The sequence below is a fragment of the Carica papaya genome, chromosome 8 (genome assembly GCF_054855325.1).
Source record: "Carica papaya isolate Zhongbai chromosome 8, ASM5485532v1, whole genome shotgun sequence".
NCBI classification, from domain to species: domain Eukaryota; kingdom Viridiplantae; phylum Streptophyta; class Magnoliopsida; order Brassicales; family Caricaceae; genus Carica; species Carica papaya.
The window spans coordinates 32,979,417-33,007,333 of record NC_142316.1 but is presented as its reverse complement, the minus strand read 5'-3'; the positions used below and the strand labels follow the sequence as shown (position 1 = coordinate 33,007,333).

Genomic DNA, 27,917 nt, shown 5'->3' with positions numbered 1-27,917 from the left:
TAAATAGTATTTACATGCAAATAAAATACGAGAAAAGAAAAAGGAAAAATCTAAAACCCAAATCGTGAGCCACTCGCCAGCAGATACCACTGCGAAGCAGTCTCATGGCGAAAACCTGAGGGAGGGAAAATAGAAAAAGCAAATCGGGAAGTGAAATAAAATATAATAGAAATGGTCTCAATATCAACGTGCTTCAGTTTATCTCCCAATTCCTCCCAATCAGGCTTCATATCGAGACCCTCAATTCATCTGAAACCTCTCTATTCTGTTCCTAGAATCCGAACACTGCATTTTCCCGGAATTACCAGGAAAGTTCCTAGCTCTAGGGTTCTGGTGAGGGCTAGCATCGATGCAGTTAGCGCAGTTAGGCCTGGAGGCTCTGTGGAGAGTGATAAATTGCCGTCAGACGTGCGAAAACGAGCGATGGATGCGGTCGATGAGTGCGGAGGGAGGGTTACGATTGGGGACGTGGCTAGCAAAGCCGGACTTAAGCTCAACGAAGCTCAGCGAGCACTGCAGGCTCTGGCTGCCGATACTGATGGCTTCTTGGAGGTATCCATTTCAGTTCTCAGTCTTTTTTTTTTCTTGGGGGGGGAGGGGGTTGGTTCACATGAGTTGCTTGGAAATTAATGCAATAAAGTCATTTTAAGTTATAAGTGAGCAGTGCCGCGGCGAATTAAGCTAGTTAAAGTATAACTACATAAAGGTTAACTGGATTGAAGGGGATGAAGCGTGCTTCTGCACAGAACTGATGGAATTAAATGGTCAAAAGAGACAGATAACTGATGCTGTTGAATTCTTTTGAAGCATCGATTTAAATAGTTGTAATGGTGACATTCAGTAAACGATCGAAAGGTTCTCTGAACTTAATTTCACATTTGTTCAATAGGATGTTAATTATGCTTGGGAAACATTAAATTGTTATTATCATTCTTCATTGACACTAACATATGGATTGGCAGATATCTGTATTGAAATGGGTTCTTTTAGGATATTCTGAAACCTTACCTTGTGATAAATTCTTGAGTTATTAAATTTCTGTGGAAACTGGCCAGTTAACTAAATTTTACTAGTTTGCTTATCTTGTAACTGTCTCTGATTGTCAATATAGAAGTTCCTTAAGTGGTTATTGTGATATATGCTTCCACAGATTTGAGAGGGAACTTGTTGACATCTTTATATAGGTATATTTTTCAGCCATTTAAGTTCTTAATTTGCAATACAAACATCTTCAAGATGGTTTTGACAGGTCTCAGATGAAGGTGATGTCCTTTATGTTTTCCCAAAGGACTATCGTGCAAAGCTTACTGCCAAGTCATTTAGGATGAAAATTGAACCCTTGTTTGAAAAGACAAAGGTATTCATGCTCATTACAATCTGCAATTTTAGGAAAGAAACTGGCCATTTTCGTAGAGAGTGGGTGTTATTCTGATATTTTCTGTATTTGGCAGGCTGTTGCAGAGTATTTAGTTAGAGTTTCCTTTGGGACGGCACTAATTGCTTCAATTGTTCTTGTTTATACTACAATTATTGCTCTTCTATCGAATAGAAGGTATATGTTGGTGATGATCTTTCAAATGGTTATAATTCTTGTTAATCCTGTTGTTCCTGAACCCTTACTGGTAGCATGCTACTGACGATTTAACTTTTGATAAAAGCGATGAAGACAATCGTGGAAGACGTGGAGGCAGGTCATATGATACAGGATTCACTTTTTACTTCACCCCCTCAGATTTGTTCTGGTAACATATTCTATCAGAACTGTGCTTACTTCTAGAAACCATATAGTTTATGAAGCCTCAGAATCCTTAAAATTATTGTTGAATTCATGAAAACTATTGTTGAAATCTTACTATAATTCAAAGGTGACCTTCGGAGTAAAATCTTACTATGGATGGTTTTTTTTTTCTCCCAGACTCTTAGCAGTATTCAATGTTGATTAGCACTTTCCGATGGCATAAAATTTAGTTTCATATTTGTCTCACAGCTCACTTTTGTAATTTTTTTAATTGCTTTATCTTTGTTTCACATAAGGTACTGGGATCCTTACTACTATAGAAGACGACGGGTGCAGACAGAAGATGGTGACAAGATGAACTTCATAGAATCTGTATGTAACAAAGATTACTAACTTACGATAATAATTTCTTCATATTAAAAAGGACAAAAAAAGGAGTGACAATAACGTTTGATAGATTATGATGCATTACTTTATTTTTCCTTTTCTTGGACTGAACTTTGCCTTAATTGATAATTGCTTTCTAGGTTTTTTCATTTGTATTTGGGGATGGCGATCCAAATCAAGGAATTGAAGAAGAAAGGTGGAAGTTGGTAATATTTGAGCACTGAATTTAGTGGTTTGTTGCCTGTGACATATGGCTTCAGCTTATTGGTTTGTCTTTTTTACCTATATAGGTGCTAAGTTTTCCCCTGGTTTATTTATTTAGGATCTAGAGCTTTTATTCTTCCCCTTGTTTTAAGCCCTGAAAACACCTTACTTTTGAACCTCTGCATTTCCCTCCTTAGGTTGGGTAAATAAAGTCTAAACTTTTTCATGTTGTTTGATTTAGTTATGCAATCATGTGATGATGGGTCTCAATTTCTCTTTTCTTCTTTTGCACTTCCTGGAATTGTCATTTGCTATTCTAGGGCCTGATGTTCTACATATCTCTGTGGGTGCATCTGGCTGTATATTCCTTTCTGTATACAAGGAAATACTTGAGGACAGCAAAATTAAAAGTAGTAGTTTTAAGGGATCTTCTTGCTTCATCGCTTGCAGAATGTTGCTATGAATGCGCGTGCATCTGCTTATGTGTTTACAAGGAGACCGTTGTGGGCAAAAGTTTTGAAATAGTATTCTGCAGGAATTTTTTTCTTGGTAATTGTGATTGTTTCAGTTGTCAATAAAATAGGACTGTGGCAGCTTTGAATGATATTTCTTGCTTTAGAGTTGTGATTGGCTGTATTTTTTGTTCTCGTCACTATCTTTTCACTATAATTACTTAACTTACTCGTGTATTTAATGCTTTTCATGTAAGAAGATAACTTATGTTATCACCAGTTTGATAATTTAATGACCCTCATTGCGATTATGTATATTTGCAGATCGGAAATTATATTGCTTCTAATGGTGGTGTTGTTACAGCGGAAGAACTTGCCCCTTATCTTGATGTTCAAACTACACAGGGATCTCTGGTAAGATTATATTTTATGTAGTCTAGCTTGTCAATTGAAATTACTTTCACTAGATTCATCTTATTTTTTGTTACAGAAAAACTGTTTGTTCCGCTATTGAGTTTGAAATGGTTTGTTGTCCTCAGAACTTCATAGATTGGTATGCTAATCCTATTGGTAGTGCCAAGATATTGATCAATGTCATCCTTTAATGAAGGCAAACTAACCTTAATTCAAGCTTAATCAATTCCAGTTACTAGCCCCAGATAAAAACCAAAAGTAAAAGAAATCTTTTTATTCTGAAAAAGTATTCATATGCATAGCTTCAAGGGGGTGGTATACATATACAAAAGGATATCTAGAAAACAAAAAGAAGACAACTGCTTTTGTTTTTATCTTATGTGGTTCTAATCTTAGTATCTTCATTGCTTTCTTCATTTATTTGTCACACTGCCTCACCCTATTTTTTTGTGGCTTGTGCTGTTTGACCATTTGTAACCCTTAACTTTTCAGACAGATGAATCATACATCTTACCTGTTCTTCTACGGTTTGACGGACAGCCAGAAATAGATGAAGAGGTAAATATATAGAACTTTTCTCTTTCTTTTGGCTGATTATTCTACGCATCTTTTTCTTGTCGCGACGGAAGTTTCATTATAGAGCTATAAGGGGTTCTAAATATTTTAAACTGTTATACATATCGAAACATATTTTTTAAGCCATGTATGTGGTATCTACAATTCTTTTGCCCCGAATTTCTATGAATTTTGGTATTCTCATTAAAAATCTCATTGATTGGTACGGGAAAGCACTTTTCATGCAGGGGAATATTTTGTACATATTTCCATCACTACAGCGCACAGCTTCATCTCAGAGAAGTGGAAGAAAGGAATATGTTGGTAGGAGATGGGCTGATTGGGTAGTAGGGGTTGAGAAGTTTTTCCAAGAGAAAAAATGGGAATTCAGGTTCATTATTTCTTCCATTTATTTGCTAGAATTTTTCTATGATCGAGTTCCATTGACAATTGGTATGTTCTTACCTTGCAGTAAAACTAGCATGAACGAGAGAGCCATGGTCGTTGGCTTGGGCGGGGTTAATCTCTTTGGGGTTGTCATTCTTGGAGCCATGTTAAAGTAAGATTCCTGTAAATCAGGTTTTGCTATCTCTCTCTCTTTCTCGCTCTCTCTCTCTCTCTCTCTCTCTCTCTCTCTCTCTATATCTACAGATATATAAATATGTTTATATCTAAGGCCTCCAGCTTCATGTTAATATGAAGGGATGTTGCTGTTGCACCAAGTGGATTTATTAAATTTGTTGCTGAAATATTTCCTCTGCTTCAGGTGTGTTTCATTTATCTCTCCCAGAATAATAAAATGTTTTTTTATGGTTTAATTGTTGGATAAGTTTAAAATGTTAAATTTATGGTTAAAAAATTTAATGACACAACTAAATACTTTTCAAGAGCTTTGGGAAATTAATTTCCAGCAAATTTATTGAGAGATTTGGCGAATAATGGCAATTCTTTGGATCTTCTAGACTATAAAATGAAGTCAATATATTAAAACAGGAAAGGTAGGCTGTTATCAGTTGTTAGTTTCTACTTTTGTTGTACAATCTTTCCTATAAGAGGAAGTTATCTAAGCTTTTCAATTTAATCCAAAGTTACTGAATTCAACATGGTATTGGAGCATCTATAGAAAAACAAAAGATCTCTTACCTTATGCCATCACAGGCGCACAGAAAAGGGAAAATGTCTGACATTAAGTTTGACTTTGCACTTTGTCATCCTCCATGATCAATGAATCCAATACCACATAGTTGGACTCCCACTCAGTCCAGATGATGACAAACAAAAGGTGAAGGAAACACCAAATCCAAGAACAGAAAATCCTAACCTATTGCCACAAGCATAAAACTCTCTCAAACAAGAACGGTTAGGATCTCTAAGCTATGGTTTAATAAAAAACCAAGGTAGTCCTACAACTTTGTCAATTTCAGTCCCTATTGGTCACTCTAAAGACAAACCATCACATCTTGATATTCTCATAGGTATTTTTTGAAATATAAAATGGGAAAAGTATATTGATATAGGCACCAAGGGAGTGCTACCCATGTATAAAATTTATAATTTAACCAAAGTATCACCAAGGTCTGTCAAATCTTCCATTGACCAAAGAGAATGACCTCGTAACAAAAAACCAAGGGTGTGGAACCATCTATTCTTAAAGATGTCAAAACCATTTATATCCTCAAGCCCCATAAGAGGCCTTTTATTCTTCTCATTCCACACCACCTCCAAAATAGTGAGCAGATCCACTTGTTTCCTTTGGCTGTTGATGCCCTTCCACGCCCAAATTTCGTCTCTCACCAAATTAGCCATCACCCAATTGATGCCTAACAGCCATAAACCATAGTGTAGAGCTTATAAACTGCAGGACACCAAAGCAAAATATGATTACAAGTTTCCTCTGTCCTATTATAAAGATAATGAGCATTGACAAGTATCTTACTCCTCAAATTGTCAATAGTCAGAAAACATTCTCTGCTATCTTCCCAAGCAAAAAACAAAACACAGGGAGGGACTCTGGCCTTCCACGTCTACCTAAATGGGAAAATAAGACTATCATCTTCATACTTAATTAACTGTTTGCTGAAGGATTAACTGTGAAACACCCATTTGATGTAGGACTAGACTGTTGAGTGTCAACGATTCCATCCAGCATAATAAGGGATAAAGTGCTCAATAACTCATATTCTCCGATCTCCCTGTCGTTAAGATTTCTCACACAAGCATTTGTCATTCCTTCTCACCACCATGACTTTAACTAAAGAGTCACAAATCTTGATGTCTTTCTGCTTGGGTATGGCATAAATCTAAGGAAATTGCACTCCAAGGGTACCACCTTCCAGTCACTGGTCCTCTCATAGTCTTGATTGAACTTGTGCCAATCATCCTATTGCAGAAGACCTATTCTACGTCAAGTTGTCTCGAAATCATAAAGCATTTACCTCTAGGATCTCTCACCTGTTTATTCCGAGACACATTAAAGAAATCCTTGATGGTCTGAATTGGAAATTAGCAGTTAAGGAGAGATGAGTTCTCTTAAAAAGAATGATTTACTGAGGAATAAGAAAACTATTGGATGTAAATGGGTATTCAGTGATAAGTGCAGGGTTAATGGTATCATGAAAGATACAAGGTGAAACTCGTAACCAGGCGATTCACATAGACCTATGAAATTGATTATCAGGGAATATTTGCTTTAATAGCAAAAATTGACTCAATCAGAGTCTTACTGTTCGTAGCTGTGACTTAAAAGTTGTTCTCACACAGTTGGATGTATAAAATATATTCTTGAATGGAGATCTGGAAGAAATATTTATGAGGCTACCACCAGGATTTGGAGGAAATCCCAGGAACAACAAAGTCTGCAGACTGAAAAAATCTCTATATGATCTCAAAACAGTCTCCTAGGGCCTGGTTCAAACACTTTGGAGGATTTTCAAACTTCACAGTTTTTCTTAGAATCGAGCAGATTATATTTTGTTGTGCAAACACTTAACTGGTGTAAAAGGTATTTATCCTAAATATGTGTGTGGACAATATAATCCTAAGAGGTGATGACTGCAGAGAACTTGAAAGTTTAAAGAAGAGGCTTGCTGATGCCTTTTTCTTTTTTTTTTTGTTAGAAAAGAAAAAAGAGAAATGTAAAACAATACTGGCCTGTTAGCCGGGCTCAGTAAGTGTTGCAATGGCCCAAGTGAAGATAGATGTGAAGATTTTCAGGGGTGTGTGTCAGCCTTGTGTATACCATGGGCAGCCTGCTGATGGCTTTGAGATCAAGGACTTGGGTCCTTTGACATATTTTTTTGGAATGTGGTTCTCTAGATCTTAGGAAGGTATATTTTTCAATCAACATAAATATATTCTTGATCTACTTGGTGAGGCAGGTCTTCTTGGTTGTCAAGCCATTGGAACTCCAATTGAGCCCCACATAAAAGTTCAATCTATCAAGGCCGAAGAAGGGCTGAACAGGACCAGAGTACTTTAAGACTGTGTAAGGATACTCAAGTACTTGAAAAGAACTCTTGGAAAAGGACTGATGTACCAGAAACATAGACATGTGCAAATTGAAGTATAAACTGATACAGATTAGGCTGGAGATACCACCATAGGAGATCAACCTCTTGTTACTGTACATCGTTGGAGGCAATTTAGTTACTTGGTGTGGTAAAAAACAAAATATTGTTGCTACGAGCAGTGCAGAGGCCGAGTTCAGGGCCGTAGCTCGTACAGTTTGTGAAATATTGTGGATTAAGAAACTGATGGAAGGATTGAAAGTTGCAAGTTCATCGCCCATGAAGGTCTATTATGACAATAAAACAGCAACCTTTATTGCTTATGTTCCAGTTCTACATGACAGAATCAAATGTCTATAAATGAATAAACACTTTATAAAAATTGAGAATAGACTAATTTGAACAAGTGTAAAGAAATATTCAAGGATGATTTTATTTATCACACGGATGTTATTATTTTTTATGATACTTCTTTTCTGTCCCCCCAAAAAAAACGTTGCTGAAGAATTTTGAGCTTATGTTTTAGCAAGAGTACTGCATCAATGATTTTAGTTCTTAATTTTTGAAAATTCTTTTGGGTGAAACTTCCATTAACTTGAGAAAATTAATTTTTTTGGATAAAAATTTCTGATATCAGGAAGGAGAATTCATGCTTCCAGAAAAATTTAGGATTCATGTTACATTTTCAGTTAGTTATATAAACATCTTTGCAGATCTATGCTGGTTCGTTCTTTGCAATTCCATTGATTCGTTGGTTCATTAACCGGAAGAGAAATGCTGATATAGAGAAGAGAAATCAAGCAAGGGAACAGTTTGCTCGAGCGCTTGAATTGCCAGATCTTTCCTTAAGGCGTAAGGTAGGCATATATACGTTTATATCTGGGCATCTAAAGTGGTTGATAGTTGACTCTAGTGTTACCTTGGCCTTTTTCTGGAAAAAAAAAAAATGGTAACATGCTTAGCCTGTTTTTAAAACTACACACTTACTTTTCTAGGTTGCCAGAAGTAGACTCTTTTCAGTTGCTAATGGTAGGCGAGTATGGTTAGACTTAGGTGACGTCGCATTTTCCTGTAAAATATACCACTCAGTTTTTTCTGGGCCTTCAACTTGACAAAGTTCCAATCTCATTACACTCTGCTGAATTGGCTATATGAATTCTATTGTGTCACATTTACTTGTGATAAATAAATTCTTCCACATGTTTTTTAACTATGTTCTTTTCAGATCTATTTGTTGTCATTTTATTTCTCCCAAAGGACTTGCTTGATTCTCAAACTAACATTTTTCTTTCAACCAAGAAATTAAGTCAAAAGTTATTGAACGCTGTGCATCCTGGACAAAAATTTGAAACAAAAAAGGATCATAAAAAGGTGCATCCTAGCAAGCAAGCAAAATTGAGGGTTTATATGTGATATGGTCATGGTCCTTACCTGCTTGTTATATGAAAACATTTTCTAATTTTCATTTCTTATTTGAAAACGATTTTTATTATTTTCTGATGTCATCTTTTACTTTCATTTTCTAAATATTATTTTCAACTAACACATATCATCTTATGCATAAACATATATGGTCATGGAAGAAATAAAAACTACATGATTTTCATGTGCTAAATAGTGCCTATAAAACCAAGTGCCTAAAATCTTTCATTAGCAGATTTTCCTAACACTTGTTCTGATCTTTTTTATTGCTAAATTAGATTGTACATTTGAGTAGTCATTAACCCATATCCTTTAATTACAAAAAATACCATCCCCTTACTTGAGACAGGATTTTCTGAATGATGAGAGGATAAAGATTTTGTATGCCTTTGTTTTGGTCCTCGAATTGATTGTTCAAAGGAGGGCATATAACAGTTGTTTGTGGTTAATGAGTCTCTAAATTAGCAAACTCTTCCGTTACTTGAGACAGGATCTTCTGAATGATGAGCACATCAAGAAGGTTCCACTGTTTTGCTGTGCCTTTGTTTTGGTCCTGGTTCACAGGAGGGCTTATAGCAATTGTGGGTGGATAATCTCTAATCTACATTAGCAGTATATAACTCTCCTGATAGGTCTATGTATGAAGTGCACTGCTTCTGGTTATTGTATCATAATTCTAAATTAGTAGTATATCATTGAGGCCTACCAGCTATGCTCACAGGGTATATAATAGATAGCGTAAAGAAAAAATGGGTACTTCTTTACACCCGTTCGTCCTCTCAAAGGAATCTTTATCAAATTGTACTAGAACAGATTTAACCTTAAAGAATGACCTTGTCCTTTTTAATCTATCCATGGTAAGGTACTTATTGCTTTATTGTTTATTCTCTTTAGCTTCTTTGTGCTCGGGATATGGCCCAAAGAACTGTCATAGGACAGGATCGGATTGTCTATAGTACTGAAAAGGACTTGGTTGAGCAAGATTATGAGGCCAGAGACTGGGACAGGAAATTCCGGGAGATTGAGAAGTCAGATTAAGAAGCTGCAGCTACTTGGTAAGAAACCTTAATCTGTTTTACCAGCTGTGACAACTCTGCATCCTGCATAACCTGTTTACTGACCGCAATCTTCTTTTGGAGAAGATGATAAATACTCTTTTAACTGCCAATATTAAGCCAAGATCTACTTACTCAATTGGTACCTGCTCTCTTTACGTGCCTTGAAGTCCAGGATACAACATGGTAAAGTTATGATTTCAGGGCCAGCAAAAACTAGCAAGATTAATGCTTTATTGATGTTTATTAAAAGCCAGACTTAATTCTATTGCTATTTTGATTTTATAAGCTAACTTTTGTTAGGGAATCTCCTTGGTGACAAGAAGGTACTTGTTTACGCAAATGATTTTTGAATCTCTAGGTCTCCTAGTAGTTGTTTGTGAACCATGTGTTTAAGCTATGCGCATCATAAGTCTTGAAGTTGCTTTTTATGTTAGGAAGTCATAGAACCTATGTTATGTTTGGTTCAGTTTAGAGTTCTAATTTTCATATTGGTTTTAATAGGCATGTTAGAATATATTTTTTGTATTTAACTTATCATCACCATCTTGCTTTGAATTCTTTGAAGATGAGAATTCAGTTCTTATCTTTCATGGTTAGAATTGACTTCTAACCATCAAGGAATTCAAGGTTTGGGATAACTTGAATACAAAAGTTATGTTTTAGTTATGCACATTGAAACGAATATGAAAATTAGAACTAAGAATTAAATAAGAATTGAACCAAACACAACATTACTGGAATATCTTTTGATTGGAATGATGGTACTGTTATCACTTTCCAGAACTACAGAGTCTATGCATTCTACAATTTCAGATACTAACCAAACTTACCAAGTCGTCTATGTATGCTTCAGTTTCAGGGACATGAACGCGCAAAATTGCCCTCTGAGTGCATCAGGGCATCACTACAGGCTACTTTAGGCAAAGGTCTCTTAACCAGCTCACCTCGGAGTTTTTTGAGGTAGTGTTGGTTAAAGCCAGCATTCATTCGGTAAGGACTTGCAGCATTCATTCAAAGGTCTGAGGATAAATCTCAAATTGCCTTCTTTTGCCTCCCAGGGAATCCAAGCACGGTATGTCCCATGTCTCCATCCACCATAATTTATCTTTCTTTTGTAATATCTTTTAGGACTCTGGGATGGGTACAAGTTTTAACCATGCGCCAAAACTGCATTGTGAAAGGAGATCGAAAGAACAGACTGTTGTATGCCTAACAAATTGCATTATAGTTCAAACATATACTAACCATTGTACAAGTTAAGAGTTATCATACTAAATGCCGATTCATAGTTCTCCATTTTCCTTCACTAAATTAGATACGAAATTATATCTTTTTTGGAATAAAATATAAGATCGGGAAAGACAAGTCATCGTTAATTTGAAAACTGTAAGGGACATGAGCGAGCAAATTGAACTATTTTCATTTGTTAATTGATACTGGCTTTTAAGTGACGTGATTAATCTCCACCAAAAGGGTACATGGGGTATGTGTGTGTATATTCATGTGAACTGGGAAAAGGATATCATATTTATATCATCTTCCTTTATTTTGTCACTTTGAATGGGTTTTTGATTTATTGAATCAAATAGTTCTACGTATTTTTAAGTTTTGTCAAATTGGAGAATTTTTTTTTTTTTTTATAAATATTGTATTTACTAGTTTTTTCATGACAAAATTAATATTTTTTTGTCATACCCTTCTTCAAATAACAATTGGGTCTTTTTCTTTCTTAGTAATATGTTAAATGATTAAAAAATTTATTAAATGATTAAAATAATTATCTTAATTATTTTTATAACCTTTCAAGTTTTTTGTAATATGATGTGAAAAATACAAATTTTCCCATAAAAAAGAAAGAACTGTTTTAACTCTAATTTTATATAAATTAAGATGGTTTTATTTTATCTGATTAAATTGTCAAGGATCAATTTAATCAAATATATGAGAGTGTTTTATATATATATATATATATAATATGAAAGGCGATGGAAAAAAGACAAAGTCTTTGTCAATTGTAAAATATTCCGCACACAACTAAACCATTCAAAATTTCTTTCAGTTCCTTCTCAGCTGCCTAATAAATTTTTTCCAAAAGAATAATAAAATACAATTTCACTGCTTATAATTTAACCTGTTACCGTTTCAAATCTTGTAATGTTTCGTAATTTATTAGTATGTGAATTAATTTTTTATATTTTACATGAAAACTTGTTCTACGCGTACAAACGTAGAAACTAAAAAAAAAAAAATCAAAATTAAGACAATAATCTAAAATTATAATACCATAACATAAAATTAATAATTTTATATATTATACAAAAAAAAAAAAAACCACAATGTACCTAACTATCACAAGAAAATATAAAATTTGAACTGCAATAAAACCAAACTCCAATGAATCAAACTCTAATTTGTCCAAGAAAAAGAATCAATCATGCTGGATTTTTGAAAACTCAGAAGCCAGAAATTGCATACATTAGTACATCACTTTGTATTAATGACAGTGACGACCAGAATTAGCTTTTAACATCCGGTACTCCGGGCATGATTTTGCTGATGGTGCCGGCTAAAATTTACTGCTGAAGCAGAGCCCTCGGACCCAAGCCCTGAAATGCAACTGAATTTGCATTTTCTTGGACTGTTTGTGAATTGGGCATGCCTATCTCCATGTATTTGTTATGAGAACATCGTATATTCGTAAACTCAGCCTTGTATTTACAAGGAACAAAAAAAGCTGATTCACAAATTAGCGAGCAAATTCATGATAAAATATGGATTTTCAAATGAATTCTCCAGTTCTTTTGTGGATTTCATCTGTTCCACAAACATAATATAAATATCAGCTGCACTTGGCGAATTGCAGTTAAGTCAGTCCCTGAAATATATTGAATATTTGAAGAGATTTGTAACCATCTTCAAGCAAGTTGGGAGACGAGTAAACCTGCATATTAAAAGAACATAATTTGTGTCATGTTTAACACACACCTTCGCTTAGAAAAAATAAAGTGATTCTCAACAGTGATTTAACAGGAAAGAAGATAAAGAATACATTCCTAAAGTGCATTAGAAATTGTACAGAATATTTAATGCACTAATAGAAAGGAGAAGCACTTCCTCCAAGAATAGACGTGGTTTTTTATATAGTCAACTCCAGGATTGTGTTTGATGCATTACATGATCTAGATCACGCAGTAAGCTTATTTTTCCATAGTTTAGTTGTGTACTGATTGAGAAAACCTCAGGGCCTGCAAGCTGCTAGTCAACAGCATTTCCGATAATTCAAGGAGATGGAACTTACCATACACAATCTTAAGTTTCAAAGTCAAAAAATTTTTCGAAGGAACATTTTCTATCAACAAAGGAAAAATGAATGCCCACTCTCTCCTTACTAATAGCAATCTGACAATTAGATGTTTTATATTCTGGATATTGCACCTTGGCAACAGATACAAAATACTCAACATTTACTAGAAACTTTTTAGGCCATAATCATATTTAACATAAAGTGGACTAAATGGTCAGACCATCAAACATCTGAAAAGCATTTGCTGGGTGCAACAAGCTTTTAATATGTATAAATAAAAATTCTTTTCCCCTTTTCTTGTAAGTTAAAAAATCCTCAAAGAACATCATTGCAAAGCATGCACCAACGATAACAAGACTGAGAAGACTTGGATAAGCTCAAGACTCCATCTATTCCTATGTTAGTGAAGCAGTATAAAAAAATGATCAAGTTGGTTGGCATTAGAAATTTCAGAGGAACTGCATCATACATCAGGTCCCTTTTTAATAGTCAGGCAAATAAGAATATCTATCACATCTTAGATAGACTACTACAAGCAGAGAAAAAGATTTAAAAGGAGATAGTATATCAGAATCATGCACTTACCTAAAGGGCGAGTGTTCATGAAATTGTTAACATGCATGCGCTTACCTAAAAGAATGAGTGCTAATATTATTGTTAATATCATTTGCAAGAAGTGCTGATTGTGAAGATGGCATTGAGATCTAGCATATCTTGTCCCACATGTCCCAAGCCACCAAAAGAAGGATCTTATATCCATAAAAAATCTGGAGTATAACCCTTGGATGTTCCTTCCATATGATAAACTTGTTCCAAAATGGCAGTCCTGGCCAAAAAAAAAACGGAATGAAGTGTCAGTGGTGTCTCTTGAGAGAAAAATAAAGGATAAACATTAAAAGGGCACCTACGGGCTGCTGCCCATCTACAAAAGTAGACATCTCTCTCAAAGAGAGAAGAGATGAAAAAGAGTTCCAGTATCCACCTCATGAAGGATGGGACAAAAAACACAGGGTCCTCATCCAGTGGTCCATAATGGAAATAAAGGAAGAGGTGGTATTTTCGAAAGCTCTAGAATTCTTTTCATTCAAACAGCATTAAAACTAAACTCCAACAAGTGCAACAATCTTTTCTTGAAAATAACAAATGCAACAATCTTTCTGTTCTGATAAATCAATAACAATGTACAAGTGCAATGATATTCATGTTTCAAGAGATTCAATGATGAAGCATTTATTAAGTTATTCAACATATTTTTACCAGCATGGAGATTACAGATTTTTTATTATGTTCACATGCATTATTGGAGTTATATCTAGTATGCCGATTATTAATTCTAACACCATAGCAGATCCTTACAGACTGCCCTTGTTGCTATTTCTCAGAGTAACTAAATAAAAGAAATTTATGCACTTCAGCTAGGGGAAAAACAAGATGACATATTTTGAGCTTAGCAATAATATACATGCTTTGATTGGTATGTTCCTTTGTTACAGATCTGGTTATATGCCTAGATATGCAAAATCAGAGAAGAGATTTGCAGAATTTCTCTGACTTCCTTGTGGTAGTAACCTATATTGTTAAGGAAAGTTTAGGCTTTTTTAGAGAGAACCTAACAATCTCTTGACAAGGAAGTACTCAAGCTTGATCTGAAAATACATCCGTTTTTTAGTCCCTCAAGATAGTTAACTTCTTAAGACAAATTCAATTACTCCAATTTCCTAGGAACTGCTTTGTTGACTTAGTTCTTATAATCAACTTAAATAATAAAAAATAAATATAAAAACATGCATAATAATATCTTAGAAGATTAATACTAAACTGTCTTATCCTTCCCATGAGCTAAACCTTTATAAACTTTTCCACTGTATGGTACCATTCTAGTTACCACTTCTAATTCTGTTAAAGGTTGTTTCACAAGATCTGATAAAACCAAATACTATAGACATCTCATTGTTTTAAATTTTTTATTGAGAAGAAAAAAACACTCGTCAAAAAAGACATTGAGGGGGACGCGACCCTGAAAAATAGACATCTAAAATCTACAATATCCATCCACTCACGAATTGTTTTAAACTTGAACCATTAGAACCAAGGAAATGTTTGATCCCTCATCATCCAAACAATAAACATGTCTTTTGGGCCTTATTAAAAGAAGCAAAGATTGAAGCATCAGCACAGCAATCAGACAGCAGTACCTTCAAGGCATGAGAAACGCCCGTAGATTCCGGAGAATGTTTTTGTTCTTCTCCATCTTTCATCTGCTTTGTATAATTTCTAGGCACACCACCATACACATTTCTTGGAAACAAGAAACGAACGATATTCATTCTACCAAACAATCCCTTCAACTTATTCCTGTGGAAGGAACTTTCGGGTTTGACTATGTTAGCTTCCAGATCCCATTTTTCATCTTCAATTTGCGCTCTGCAGGATGTTTCTAGACATGAATCTGGCACATCTAAACACAATTTCGTGGAATGATGAGAACCGACCATCCTTAAGTCATTTACCTTCAAAGAATCATAATAATCATCAGCATGCACAGGACCGCCATTTATATTCAAATTCTGAACTTCTCTGATTTCATGCTGAACAATCTCAGCATCTTTTGAAGTCGAAGTTGTGGTTGGATCAAGAAATCTTCTCAAGATACTACTATCTTCCATCTCATGATGATTGATTTGTTCCATGGGATTTCCTCCTGAAAGAAATACTGCCAATCCATCTCTGTCCTGTTCATTTAAGTTGACCCATTCAAGGCTGTTCATTGAATTTCTGGTTGATGGATCTTCAATGCTTTTCCTCACATGATTTATTTGTTCCCTAATGGCTCTAATGAACTGTCTATGCCTAGAAATCACATCCTCCTTCATCTGATACTTGTCCATTGTAGCTGACAAGCAAACAGCCCTTTCGAAATCTTCCAACTGAGCGGAGAAATGTCAAACTAATCAAAGAATCCAAAAGAATATTTATTTTAAAAAATGCTAAATCTGTAATACCTGCCATTTTGCAGTCTCAAGAATAGTAGCAAGATCACGCCTATGATACTCTATTGATGTCAGCAGCCTTGGATCAGCATGGTCATCATGGACAAGGCTTTGCTCATGTAATAGAAGACGAAATATTGATTCCATCCTAACAGAAAACAAAAATCGAAAAACCCAAGTAGGTAAGAGAATGCACCATTTTCAAATTATTCAAGGTAAATAACTCAGGCAGAAATTTATCCAAAGACTCCAGTTGCCAACTAGAAAAATGTAATTTAACAATGTGCTTTATGCAAAAGGTGACACCTGCATTAACTGTTAAAGTAATCCAACTATAAACCAAAGACAAAGAGACTTGCAAACTTTCCTTTGGTTGTTTTTCCTTCTTTCCTAAACATTTTTGAGTTCGTTTTCAAAAAAAAAAAGTGTTTACTAAAAAAAAAAGTGTTTACAAGTTTTTGAAAAAATATGCTCATAATATAAGAAAAGAAATATAATAAATCATGCTTTCGAACCACCTGCAATTTGAAATTCAGAACTCATGCCACAAAGTTAAGTGGCGATAAGTCATCCGCTTCACAATCAGCATTCAGATTAGAAAACCTTAACCAAATTAACAAACGAAACTTCATATTTTATCTCAATAGCACAGCTTCACTTTCTAACAAAGCTAAGCACCCTCTCTAGAATTAGAAACCAATGGAACTTAACTGCAAGCATCGTTAAAATGAAAAGTTTGCATGCGTGCTAAGTGTCTTTATTAAAAGCAAACTAGGCAAAATAATCAGACCTCGTTAACTTTTCAAAAAAGTAGTCAAACGTCACAGTTAAGACAAATGAAAAAAACATCCTATCCAATTTGAAAGCATAAAAAAGTGGTTCCAATAAACTATGAAAATGAAGTGGCTTCGTTAAGAAGTAGAATACTGACCGGTCCGCGGAGTCTTGAACAACTTCAGCTGCTGTAAACAGCGGATCGGATTCCCATTGATGCAAGCTCGACCCCATTTTACCACCAGATACTCCTTAACTATTGCAACATATGCAATAAATGAAAAAAAGCGATTAAATGAAACCTTTAATGCATGGGAAAATTCAATAAAAGATGACGGGCGTCGTTGAGGAAATCAATGAAAGCTAAAGCAAAGTTTACCCTGACATGCTTATTAATATTTGAGGTGGCAGAAATCGGGAGTTAAAAGGATTCTTCCTTTTCTCTTCAATGGAAAAATGAAATTTTCTCTTTAGGGTTTTGGGTTGAAGAGGAACAAGAAATTGGGACATAGTGGGTTCAAGCAGGAAGATTGAGGATGAGGGCTTTTTTGTCATTCGAAAGAGAAGCACCATCCGCCCACGAAAGTGGGAGATGCACGGGGTCTGGTAGTGCTCTGGTATGAAGACAACTAATTGTTCGTTAAGTTCAGACCAATCAACGCTTGCCACGTCAGAAACTAATTTTCCTTTCCAAACGCCATTTTTTTTTAAAAAAAAGAATGTACAATGCCAAATTTATTAGGTGTTTCTTCATTGGTTAATTTTAAATAAATACATATTTTTAAGAATATATATATATATATAGTTTACACCAATTAAATTACTTAATTTTTCTATTTAACATCCATGTTAATTTGAATAATAATTTTTTTTTTTTTGCACATTTAACATTTTTCTTATAGATTTTAATCATTTTTTATTATTTAATTAAAGAACGCTTGTTCATAGTCAAATAAAAATTACAATGACCATGAAGAGTTTCTGTAGAAATAATAATAAAGTTTCTGGAGTTGCAAGAATTCTCACATTACAATTGAATAATTTACAAATATTATCCTTCGAGTTTTACATTACTCAGATTATAAATGTTACCATATATTACTAAAGATTCAGTGTTAAAAATTATAATTATACGTAATAGTAAAGGAAATCAAATTACTATCGATGAAGTCAATGAAGTCTCCAAAATTGATCTCGTAAATTACATAAAAACCTCTATACATAAAGCACAACCATTTAGGATTCCAAACAATGATGCCTAATGAACATAAAAGGGATGGTAGAATGTTAAAAATCATGTTTGTTTCTCTCTTCATAATAACAAAAGAGAAATGAGAAAGAACTGTTTCCTCTTAAGCGTAATTGCTAAAGGACCATTCCAAGGCCTTAACTCCCTCCAGACCGAAATGGAAACCACCCGGCAAAGGCTTATCAAACTTAGAATAGAATCCCATAGTCTTCTAGATTCCGGGAACATTTTACAACACACGAGTACTCTATCGATCATATTTTACTAATAACTCTTTGTGGTCTATCATGAGATCACCTTAAAAATTTTCCCCACAAGATTTTCTGAGGTTGAAATGAACTTTTGTCATACCATAAGTTAGATTTCCGGCGGGGAGCTTTTTAAAACAATTTGAAGTGATATGAAACTCTTGTTTCTCTCTAAAAGATACATAAGATTTATAAGATAACAACTATAGAAGGAGAAATGCCCCAGTATCCAGTAAATGGATTTGAGATGTGAAAGAAAAATATCTAAAGAAATCAACCTGTGTAATTCACGGATGAACCAAGCAATGGCGATCTACGAACAAACTTGAATCAAACCCAAGAGAAAGACACAAGTTTCATAAGTGGCCATGCCCAAATACTTAAATTATTGCCAACAACAAATTGAGATGAATTGCTTAGCTCAGATGCTAAGTACTTTCTTTGCCTTTCAAGCTGTCGAAGTTCTAATTCTGGCCAGCACAATTTTCTCAAATTAGCAGTTTTATACTATTTAAAATTATGATTATCAAAAGAAAATATGAAAGTGACACAAGTTGATTATAGTCCTATCACAAGGTTGTCATTCAAAATGCAAGACTCAAGATTTTCTCCACTCTCTTTAGATTTACACTTCAGGGACTCGATCACATCAATCAGACATGCATTAGTACAAAATGTGGGTAAGTGAAGGAAGTTAACAAATACTTCAAGAAATTCTCATGTCATACTCCATAACCTAAATAGGGAAGTTAACAGAAAGATCAAGAACATTTTAAATAAAAAAACGCTGCTGATGAATTGGAGATCATTTGTCTTTAGATTATAAAGATGGTAATTTTGGAAATGTCAAAAACAATAAAAATGCTAAAACTCCAATTCTGAATCATCATCAGCAGCAGCAGCCATTAATCACATCAATTTTTACTGCAATTCTTTATTTTTCCTCTCAAGTGAAATACTTACCCATCTGGATTCCCTTATGCTCCAACCCACATTTTTCATAGAAGGCTTTATTTTCAACACTGCAATCAAGAATTACCTTGTAACACCCCATGGAACGAGCATGGTCAACCAGAAACTCAACTATCCTTTTCCCCAATTGCTTCCCCCGAGCATTTGTGTCCACAACAACATCCTCAATGTGCCCAACTTTGCCACAGTTCCTCAAGAACTTCTTCTCAATAAACACACTTCCCGTTGCTACAATCTTCCCCAAGTTGTGATCTTCAATCACACAAATCAGATGATCATCATTCAAAGCACTGATCTCTCGAAAACGCTCCTCGAATTCCTTGTCAGAGACAGAATTGCAAATGCTTAGTTGGGCCAGTAGCTCTATGAAGCCCTTGGCCTTGTCTGAAATCTCCAGCTTTCGAATTTGGAAATCCTGCTCTATTTTTGCCGACTTATGGCTCTGCATTGCTTTAAACAAGATATTTCACCTCTATGCCTGAAAAATGGAACCATCAGTTGGGATCAACAAGATGAATTTTACTCCACATATCCATTTAATTCATAACATTACAGTGTAAACATGTTTCATGTCTGTGTAGCTTTTTCCAAACTTCCCAATCCATCAAATTCACATAATATTAAAATTTTGCTATTTCCCTTCCAACTCTTCTAAATCACAGAGAAAATAAGCAGAAAACAAAAATAAACATGGTTTTCTTTTGGCTTCACCCATAAATTTGCCTGCTTGAGTTTCATCACCACTGTGATATCAGAATGCTCGAGGGAAAAAAAAAACTACTGAGATTTAAGCGAATAATAAATAAAATGCAGGTCTGAACAAAGATATGCAGGAAAATAACAATACGATGTTCATTAAGGCATTTCATCAAGCACCGGCTGCTCGAGCTTTCTGCTACTACAAAGTTATAGAAATAAAATGTAGTAAAGCAGAAACAAGGAAAGAGCAGGTAAATGAAGGGAAGAGCATATCAAGGTTAAATCCAGAAGCAATTATCTGAAATAGAAAGGAAAGATTCGATTCTACCAAAATGAAGGTTACAGATAGAGCCGAAGGTTCCCGACGATGAGCTCTGTGATTGAATGCTTCTCCCGTTCTTCTCTACTTTTCTTCCCACCAAGACGATCCTCTCTCACACCTTAATCCAAATTTTCTTTCCTAATTTCGGGCAAAGGAAGTAGCTCAGAGTGTGGTTTAACTTATAACCCAAAATTTTCTGGAATCTAATAATAAATTCACCATTAAAATAATTTTGTTTGTTAAATTATTTATGGAAATTTTAAAAACATGTTAGTTAAAGAAATAAGAAAAAAATTATCCAAAATAAATAATTTGAATAAAAAAATTAACCTATTAAACTCTCTTAACAAATTTAGTTAATTTTTTTTATTTTTCTTTAAGAGTTGTTTTCTTTTTTTTTTTTCCACAGAAATTTGTCATGCATTTAAAAAATAATTTAATGATAAATTTAATCACGAATTTAGTTAATTAGGTTCAATTATAATTATAAAGTTTGTTCAAAGTGTACTATAAATTTTTTAATTAAATAAAATCAGTTATAATTAAGCTATATTATATTCAAAACTCCCTGTTAATTTAACACCTATATAATGTCTGCAAATGATATTTAAAAAAGAGTTACTGAATTTATTTAAAAAATTATATTTACTCGTTTTTTAATATAAGAATTATGATGTCATAAATATTTAGAGAATAAATTAGTAATATCGCAATTTTAATCAAGGGCGGCCCAAAAAATTAGAGAGGCACGTCACCGGGATCCGGAGTGTGGTGTTCGGTCTATGGACACAACCCCCATTTCTCCTTCCAGGTTTCTGAGAGAAAATTCAAACACGTATCACAGGGAAACGCAGCTGAAGAAGAAGAAGAACCTAGCCAGGACCAGAGGAATCTAATTAATTAGACATGAGAGGGTAAAACGAGATAAAAAGGTGAAGTTGGACATGTCGTCAAGGTCGCTGATTCACCGCATAACTCCATTTTTTGCTGCTCGATTACGAGAGAACCAGAGAATCCTTAGCTTCTCTTCTGCTTCTGCTCTTAACGAAGTTGCTTCTTCTTCTTCTTTGTCTTCTTCTTCTCAGTCGGCATCTCCTTCTTCTGATGATGTGCACATGACCGAAAATTGTATCACAGTATGCTCTCTATCTTTCTTGAGAAGATTCGCTATGCCTCTTTATTTGATGAATTATTTTTCTCTAAATTTGTACTGTTTTATGGATTTTGATTCCTTGATTTTATCGGCTTTGCGGGATTCAGTATTGTATTCGATGTTTCGGCTCTCTAATCCGTTCAGTTTGTGAGAAATCCTGCGAAAGGAAATTACTGTTTCAGTTTGTTCCCTTATTTCATAAACGGGAATCAGTAATCTGCTGCTGATTGAAATTTATTTATCTGGAAACAATTACAATATAGAAGCATCTGCTTTGTTTCCATCTTTTCCTCGTTCTTTCGGGGTTTCGTAGCAATTCGGGGTTTCCTCCAAATATTCTTCATAAACATTTGTGCAGAAATGCTTTTTAGTGTGCTGTTTGTTTTATAAGGTCTTGATTTCAAATAATTGGCATATTTCTAACTTTGTCGCATCGAGTTTATTCTTCTGTTATCCCTCCTATTTTCCTTGGAGGATCGGTATTTGGAGGTTGCTTTTTGTTGTTGGAAAAGGTTAATATTTTCTTATATAGTGGTGTAACTTGTAATTAAAAAGTGAATTTATATTGTTCAACTGCTGGAATTTCTATTCTTGTATTTTGGGGGGAGTATTTTGTTGATTCTCTGACTATCGCCTGATTTTGCAAAAACGTAAATTGTGGTAGTATCACGATTATATATGCCTTAACCTTTGCAAAATTCCTTACAGAGAATGAAGGAATTGCAAGCCAGTGAAGCATCAGAAGAGGAGAAAATGCTCCGTTTGGGTGTAGAAACTGGTGGATGCTCTGGGTTCCAATATGTTTTCAATCTAGATGATAAAACCAACTCAGATGACAGGTTTTTTCTTCCTATCTTATTCCATTTCATTGTAGAAGTGATTTTCAATTCCTTTTGAACACCCATTTTCGTTCTACAATTCTCACAATAAGCTGTTGCAGGATTTTTGAGAAGGATGGAGTTAAATTGGTGGTAGATAATGTGTCATACGATTTTGTAAAAGGGGCAACTATTGATTATGTTGAGGAGCTGATTCGTTCTGCATTTGTGGTAAAGTTATTTTCATCTCTTTTTTTCCATTTAAAAGTTACATCTTTTGAATCTTTTGACATTATATGATGCAATAATCTAGCAATTGCTATAGAATCATTTATATTTCCATGTCATTGGATGATTGTTAGTTGTTGATTATATTACCTTGAAAAATACATCAAATAGCCTTTATGCATGAAGGATTCTGATCTCTTCTAATCTTATTTACAGAGTTTTAGGATTATTTTAAAAAAATGTGCTCAAAATACTAGAGTGCTTTTAAAAGCACTTACGAGTTTTGATAAAGTGTTAATTGCAAAAAAAAAAAAATTAAAAATTAAGAAGAATATATATTTATTTAAATATTTTATGATTTGTATTATTTTATATATTTTTAACTTTAAGTGGATGGGAAGAGGACATTTAATAAATTTATTGGATAAAATAAAATAAGAACCTAAAAACTTAGGAATTTGATGCTTATCTTTTGCCTTTTTAAAGTCACTTTTAGAAACTAATAAGCACCATTTACCAAATGGAGAGATTGAAACATATTGCTAGAAGCTGCTTATAAGCCAAACACTCTTATTTATGGAGATATGTTAACTTCTAGCAAATTAATCTAGTTCAATTCAGGTGAGTGTTTATTTAAGCAAAATTGTATGAGTTTCTGTAAACTCTTTAAAGATCTAGCCTTATACTTTACCCTTATCCCTCAATGCTGCACATTCTCATATTAAATCTAGAAGTAGGTCGTCATGATATGCGAAACCTAGGCAATACCTTTGCATGGACGAAATGTTCCTGTCTCCCTATTTCATTCTAGTCTAGATTAAGGAGGTGCCTAGAGAGAGATAGGAAAGGAGAGGGATTGGCGAGAAGTTATGTTCAACATGCTCTGTGGGTATAAAAGAGTTGTGGACAAGTGATTTGACAGGACTGGCTGCTGTAAAATCAGTGCTTTCATAGACTTCATAACTAGCATTTAGAACTCAGTTTGCTCATATTGATATATGCTCATTATAATGTGATTGCCCATCACTGAAAAGCCCGATACATTGTGCAAAGCAGTTCTATGTTTAGTTTGGGCATTAATCTGATATGGCTAAAGTCAGCTACTCGATTCTTTCATCCAATCTGGTGAATCTCAAATCATATTTTCTGTATGATTTTGTTTATAGATTCTGCTATCCGTGGTATATTGCAATAGTATTATATGCTAATTGCTATAGTCTAAGTTGCATGTTATCTCCCAAAGTTTCATACTTTTTGTATCTCACTCCCATCATTCTATGGTACGGACTTCTTGTAAGCATCTTTAAGAACTATAATGTATGTGAAGCTTTATCCTTGAATGCTGAATGCACGATTACTTTTCGACAACTGCTAGTATATCAAAAGGGTTCCAACAGTGGGCTGCAGCTTTTAGGCACTTAATAGAAGTGTATTAAAAACATTCATTCATGTCTAACCCGATATAGTACTTTGTGGGAGAAACTAGAAAGGGTTTTGTTGATCTGAAACCATATTCCCATCTAATTGGAAGTGTGGTTGCTAAGCACAAAACCACATGTTGAAATGGGGATAGGCAGAATCTTTTGGCAACAATGAACTAGTTTATGACATTTTCGATTTTAATATCGCTGACTCATTGGGTTCATCACCCACATTTTTCACTGTATTTGTGTTGAGGAGCATATGGTATCATACCATAGTAAAGGGATATTTTGATAGTGCACTAGCAGTGTAGATCTGTTTGTATTTCTTCTTCCGATGCCTGCAACTTCTGAATTCCAATCGTCTTTTGCAGGTGACTACAAATCCAAGTGCAGTGGGTGGATGTAGTTGTAAAAGTTCCTTCATGGTGAAACAATAGTTTGTGCACGCAAACGTTCTTGGTTCAACATTACTTCCCACATAATTTAGTCAATTTTTCTACATTATTAACACCAATGTTTTAAACACTATAATTATATCCCTGATTTAAAATCTCTTTGTCAGACTATAGCAAGGGTTTGTTCTCATTCGCCCTATTTCTGTTATGCTCTATTTGTATTTAAACATGTCTTATGTTCTGAGATCACAATAAAACTTAACCATTTCTAGTCCACGAGGATTTGAGGTTGCCTTTGGTTTAGAATTTACATTCAATAATATTCAACAGAACAAAATATAAATAATTTTTTCTCGTTTCATCTTTGTTTCGGGGGTACATTTCTTGTAAGAATGAAGTATAGACAATTAGTTTCCTATGTTTCATATCCCAAGACAAATTATCCATTAATTTTCCTCTCAATTTTGAGTTATGAATTGAGGACAAAGAACGAGAGATTCGAAGAAATGATTCACAGAAGAGAAATGGAAAAAGTCATGTATTATATATATGGATTCATACAAACCAATTGGGCACTGAATTCTACAAAAAATTTTCGGACAAGTAAAAACTGATATAAGCTAATGTAATATTCCAAAAGGAATATTTTATAAAATTTTACTTATTTCACATCCCTTTGGCTAAATTCAACTTAAATGTAATGTTCTAAAGTTGGCAGTAGCCAAAAATCAGAAAATAACAGCATCTCTTGATAAGATAACAGAAAGTAAAAGGGAATGATAGACAAATAATTGTAGCCAAGCCATATGAAGCTCTCATGTTTGAGAAACGCAAATATTTTTCAACAATTCCGTGCTCAAAAGCAAGCAAGTCTGATGTATTCGAACAATTATTGTGAGAAATGAAATTTACTATCTACTACACAAATGTTTTCTCCAACATCTCAATATGGAAAGTCAAAATGGCCAGAAGAACAGAGAAAATTGATCAATCATTCTTCTGACTGCCTCTGCCCCAAAACTGGAATGTCTTCGTATCGTTTCTGCATTGCAACGAGATGAGAACTCAAGTCAATGAAACTACCAACTTTGATCCATAACAAACTAATAATTGCAGGTAAACACCAAATCAAAACATCAACTTCAAATGACTGATTGTCTTCAAGTACTTCATACAGGTACAGCCGTAAGAATATTAGCAAATGAAAAAAGATTGGGGTTTAAAACTCCAGTACTCCAGATATTAGTAAATTTCACATACCTACGAATATCTGGCATGTAAATTCTTGTTTCTGTGTTTAACAAAGATTAAAGTGGCAACAAGGATAGTGAAAAGTGACAACTGGCAATCTAAATAATGAACACTAGAACATATTTGGCTATAAAAAAAACCCAGGAATATGATTGCTTTTCCTCCACTAAGCTTGTCAAGAAAAGTGCCTTATCAAACACCAAATCGTAACCTACCCAGCAAAGAAGAAACCTGCAGGCACTGGCAATACTTGTATTTCATCAGTTTGGAGTTACAAGGTTTCTAGTTAGATCTTTGCAGATGCATAAGCGTTAAGGTGGTCATACAGAAATTACTCACAGCAGACAGTGGCCAAGTCATTTATCATTACTATGAATCATGAATTATATTGCTTCATATGATGTAGTGAAGAAAATTTCTAGGACAATCACCAAAAGCCAAATCAGCTTGCCTTGAGGCATGTTCCCGAAAAGCTAATTCCACTTCTAGGAACACTAAAAATTAATTTATTAATATTAAGGCCATATTTGGTTCCATTCTCAAACCATTTCCTTCTTATTCCTTCACGACTAGTTTTAACAAATAAGTTTTCCTGTTTGAGCCCCCTCCGCTCTTACCTTCAATTCCTTGGTTATATTTTTAATTCCCACCATAGAAATTGAAAACCCACTCTCAAAATAACCCAATTCAGGAGTGGAGGTCGCTTAAACATAAATACTGTCATGCAATTTTAAAGTAGGAACGAAATGTGAATAGAACATTTCATCAAACCACCATATCCCTATATAGAGCAAAAGATGCAATTTAGAGCAAAATTATAGACAACAATGTAAGCTGATGGGAAAGAGTTCCAAATTCCCTATTTCATGTCAAATAGGAGTGGAGCATATATAAGCTATCTGTCTACCTCGGATGATGCATGATAATAGAAAGCATCGCTTTATGAAGCCGATATGCACAACTGAAAGCACGTTGATAGCCATAAACAAGCAAAAACAAGTAGGGACAGCATAAATTTCATACCCCAACATTATTGTATTCCCAGAGTTTATGAACACCGTAATCCACGACCTGTACCCATAAAATCACGCATCAAAATAGCTCGTATATATACATTCCAGATGGAGAAAAATAAGCGCGATTGCACCTCAATGTGTGTATATAGGTTCTTAAATAGCAGTTTCTTAGAAAAATGCTATAGCAATTTAGTCCTTTCATCTCCTAAAGAATAAAAAAAATATTAATTCCTCCTATTCTGGCTAATACGTCTCAATCTGATTCCGACATAAATTCACTTTCTGCTCAACAAAAACGAAGCATAAACAAACTAATACTTGAGATCTGTCAGAGAAAATATGCAATCCATACCCGTTCACCAATAAAAGCACCAGCGATGATGAAGGTGACATAGACCGAATTACGGCGCATGATCACTCTGTATAGACCTTCGAAGAGGCCTCCTTGGTTTCTTCGAGCAGAGTAATCCATGGCGATTTGTTGATGTATCCGGATCCTCTCTTTCTTGGTTACCTGCGTATTAGGGTTTGAAGAGATCTCTGATCGCGAGAGCAAATGGTGATCCGATTATACTCTGATGATTCTTCATGAAGAAATATGTTCAATCCGGTCCAAGTCCGAGTCACTTGGTCCGGCTTATTAGCCCACAGAACACCGGTTCAAGCCCAAATTATTGGGCCCTAGATGGGTGAATCCATTGTCCATTAATTGGTCACCCATAGAATAATCAATTTTCTTATGATTGCGGTACAAGGTGGATAATTATTACACTTTTATATAAAAATGTTTGGAGTAATTTTAAAATTTTTATAGAATTCGTTTCTAACTTTAATAATTAATTTAATTTTAAAATACTTTTTAAATAATAAAATCAATTTTATAAGTAAGATAATTTTATATAAGAAGTTAAATTTTAAATAATATAATTTTTATATTTTATTTAAAAAATAAAAATAAAAATTTAATTAAATTAATTATTTTATAAATATATTACGAAGTAAAAATTATTAATTTATAATGGTTCTAATTCCAAACACAATTCATTATTCATTAATTGGAATTATTAATTTTTTAATGATTTCAGTAAAAGGTAGAAAATTTGGATAATTATTATACTTCAATAGAAAAATGTTTGGATTAAAAATTGTATAGAATTCATTTCTAAGTTTATATTTAATTTAATTTAAAAATATTTTTTGAGATAATAAAATTAAGTTCATAAATGATAATTTTACTTATTCAATTTTAGATAATAAAATTTTTATATTTTATTTAAAAAATACGAATTTAAATCTAATTGAATTTATAATTTTGTTAAATATATTATAGAATAATTA

General features: G+C 34.0%; 5 protein-coding genes across 5 annotated transcripts; 2 read left to right on the top strand and 3 right to left on the bottom strand.

The window, feature by feature from the left end:
* The first annotated feature begins 17 nt into the window (after positions 1–17).
* On the top strand, positions 18–11,032 carry LOC110822600 (Iron-sulfur cluster biosynthesis family protein). Its single transcript, XM_088209216.1, has 14 exons — positions 18–552; positions 1,250–1,357; positions 1,452–1,552; positions 1,659–1,742; positions 2,035–2,110; positions 2,266–2,331; positions 3,106–3,195; positions 3,688–3,753; positions 3,999–4,141; positions 4,223–4,309; positions 4,453–4,516; positions 7,970–8,113; positions 9,573–9,733; positions 10,590–11,032. Exons 1-13 carry the CDS (start codon positions 172–174, stop codon positions 9,714–9,716), a joined length of 1,554 nt encoding a protein of 517 aa, XP_088065342.1. The 5' UTR covers positions 18–171; the 3' UTR covers positions 9,717–9,733; positions 10,590–11,032.
* Positions 11,033–12,021: 989 nt separating this feature from the next.
* On the bottom strand, positions 12,022–17,384 carry LOC110822874 (uncharacterized). The gene is made up of 6 exons (XM_022053103.2): positions 17,184–17,384; positions 16,962–17,060; positions 16,043–16,178; positions 15,236–15,967; positions 13,671–13,866; positions 12,022–12,677 (listed from the first exon to the last, which is right to left on the bottom strand). The coding sequence occupies exons 2-6, from the start codon at positions 17,036–17,038 to the stop codon at positions 12,652–12,654; spliced, it is 1,167 nt and encodes a 388-aa protein (XP_021908795.1). The 5' UTR covers positions 17,039–17,060; positions 17,184–17,384; the 3' UTR covers positions 12,022–12,651.
* A 1,475-nt stretch (positions 17,385–18,859) lies between these two features.
* On the bottom strand, positions 18,860–20,527 carry GNA1 (glucose-6-phosphate acetyltransferase 1). The gene is made up of 2 exons (XM_022053016.2): positions 20,301–20,527; positions 18,860–19,751 (listed from the first exon to the last, which is right to left on the bottom strand). The coding sequence occupies exon 2, from the start codon at positions 19,719–19,721 to the stop codon at positions 19,248–19,250; it is 474 nt and encodes a 157-aa protein (XP_021908708.1). The 5' UTR covers positions 19,722–19,751; positions 20,301–20,527; the 3' UTR covers positions 18,860–19,247.
* A 481-nt stretch (positions 20,528–21,008) lies between these two features.
* On the top strand, positions 21,009–24,588 carry LOC110822902 (Iron-sulfur cluster biosynthesis family protein). Its single transcript, XM_022053137.2, has 4 exons — positions 21,009–21,430; positions 22,156–22,286; positions 22,388–22,496; positions 24,289–24,588. Exons 1-4 carry the CDS (start codon positions 21,239–21,241, stop codon positions 24,352–24,354), a joined length of 498 nt encoding a protein of 165 aa, XP_021908829.1. The 5' UTR covers positions 21,009–21,238; the 3' UTR covers positions 24,355–24,588.
* A 506-nt stretch (positions 24,589–25,094) lies between these two features.
* LOC110822580 (ubiquinol-cytochrome C reductase UQCRX/QCR9-like family protein) lies at positions 25,095–27,160 on the bottom strand. The gene is made up of 3 exons (XM_022052711.2): positions 26,932–27,160; positions 26,587–26,634; positions 25,095–25,354 (listed from the first exon to the last, which is right to left on the bottom strand). Exons 1-3 carry the CDS (start codon positions 27,049–27,051, stop codon positions 25,304–25,306), a joined length of 219 nt encoding a protein of 72 aa, XP_021908403.1. The 5' UTR covers positions 27,052–27,160; the 3' UTR covers positions 25,095–25,303.
* Between the last annotated feature and the right edge of the window lie 757 nt (positions 27,161–27,917).

Bases quoted from the DNA above. Each gene is read 5' to 3' on its own strand.
- LOC110822874 (XM_022053103.2), bottom strand. From the start codon at position 17,038: ATGGGGTCGAGCTTGCATCAATGGGAATCCGATCCGCTGTTTACAGCA. The intron at 16,179-16,961 runs GTCAGTATTCTA...GTTTTCTGTTAG, and splicing joins GTTCAAGACTCCGCGGACCG to GATGGAATCAATATTTCGTC. The intron at 15,968-16,042 runs GTATTACAGATT...TTCTCCGCTCAG, and splicing joins TTGAGACTGCAAAATGGCAG to TTGGAAGATTTCGAAAGGGC.
- LOC110822600 (XM_088209216.1), top strand. From the start codon at position 172: ATGGTCTCAATATCAACGTGCTTCAGTTTATCTCCCAATTCCTCCCAA. The intron at 1,358-1,451 runs GTATTCATGCTC...TGTATTTGGCAG, and splicing joins CCTTGTTTGAAAAGACAAAG to GCTGTTGCAGAGTATTTAGT. The intron at 3,754-3,998 runs GTAAATATATAG...CTTTTCATGCAG, and splicing joins AGCCAGAAATAGATGAAGAG to GGGAATATTTTGTACATATT.
- LOC110822902 (XM_022053137.2), top strand. From the start codon at position 21,239: ATGTCGTCAAGGTCGCTGATTCACCGCATAACTCCATTTTTTGCTGCT. The intron at 22,287-22,387 runs GTTTTTTCTTCC...AAGCTGTTGCAG, and splicing joins AAAACCAACTCAGATGACAG to GATTTTTGAGAAGGATGGAG. The intron at 22,497-24,288 runs GTAAAGTTATTT...CGTCTTTTGCAG, and splicing joins TGATTCGTTCTGCATTTGTG to GTGACTACAAATCCAAGTGC.
- GNA1 (XM_022053016.2), bottom strand. From the start codon at position 19,721: ATGCAGAGCCATAAGTCGGCAAAAATAGAGCAGGATTTCCAAATTCGA.
- LOC110822580 (XM_022052711.2), bottom strand. From the start codon at position 27,051: ATGGATTACTCTGCTCGAAGAAACCAAGGAGGCCTCTTCGAAGGTCTA. The intron at 26,635-26,931 runs GTATGGATTGCA...TTATGGGTACAG, and splicing joins GTGCTTTTATTGGTGAACGG to GTCGTGGATTACGGTGTTCA. The intron at 25,355-26,586 runs GTATGAAATTTA...GTTGCAATGCAG, and splicing joins GGGAATACAATAATGTTGGG to AAACGATACGAAGACATTCC.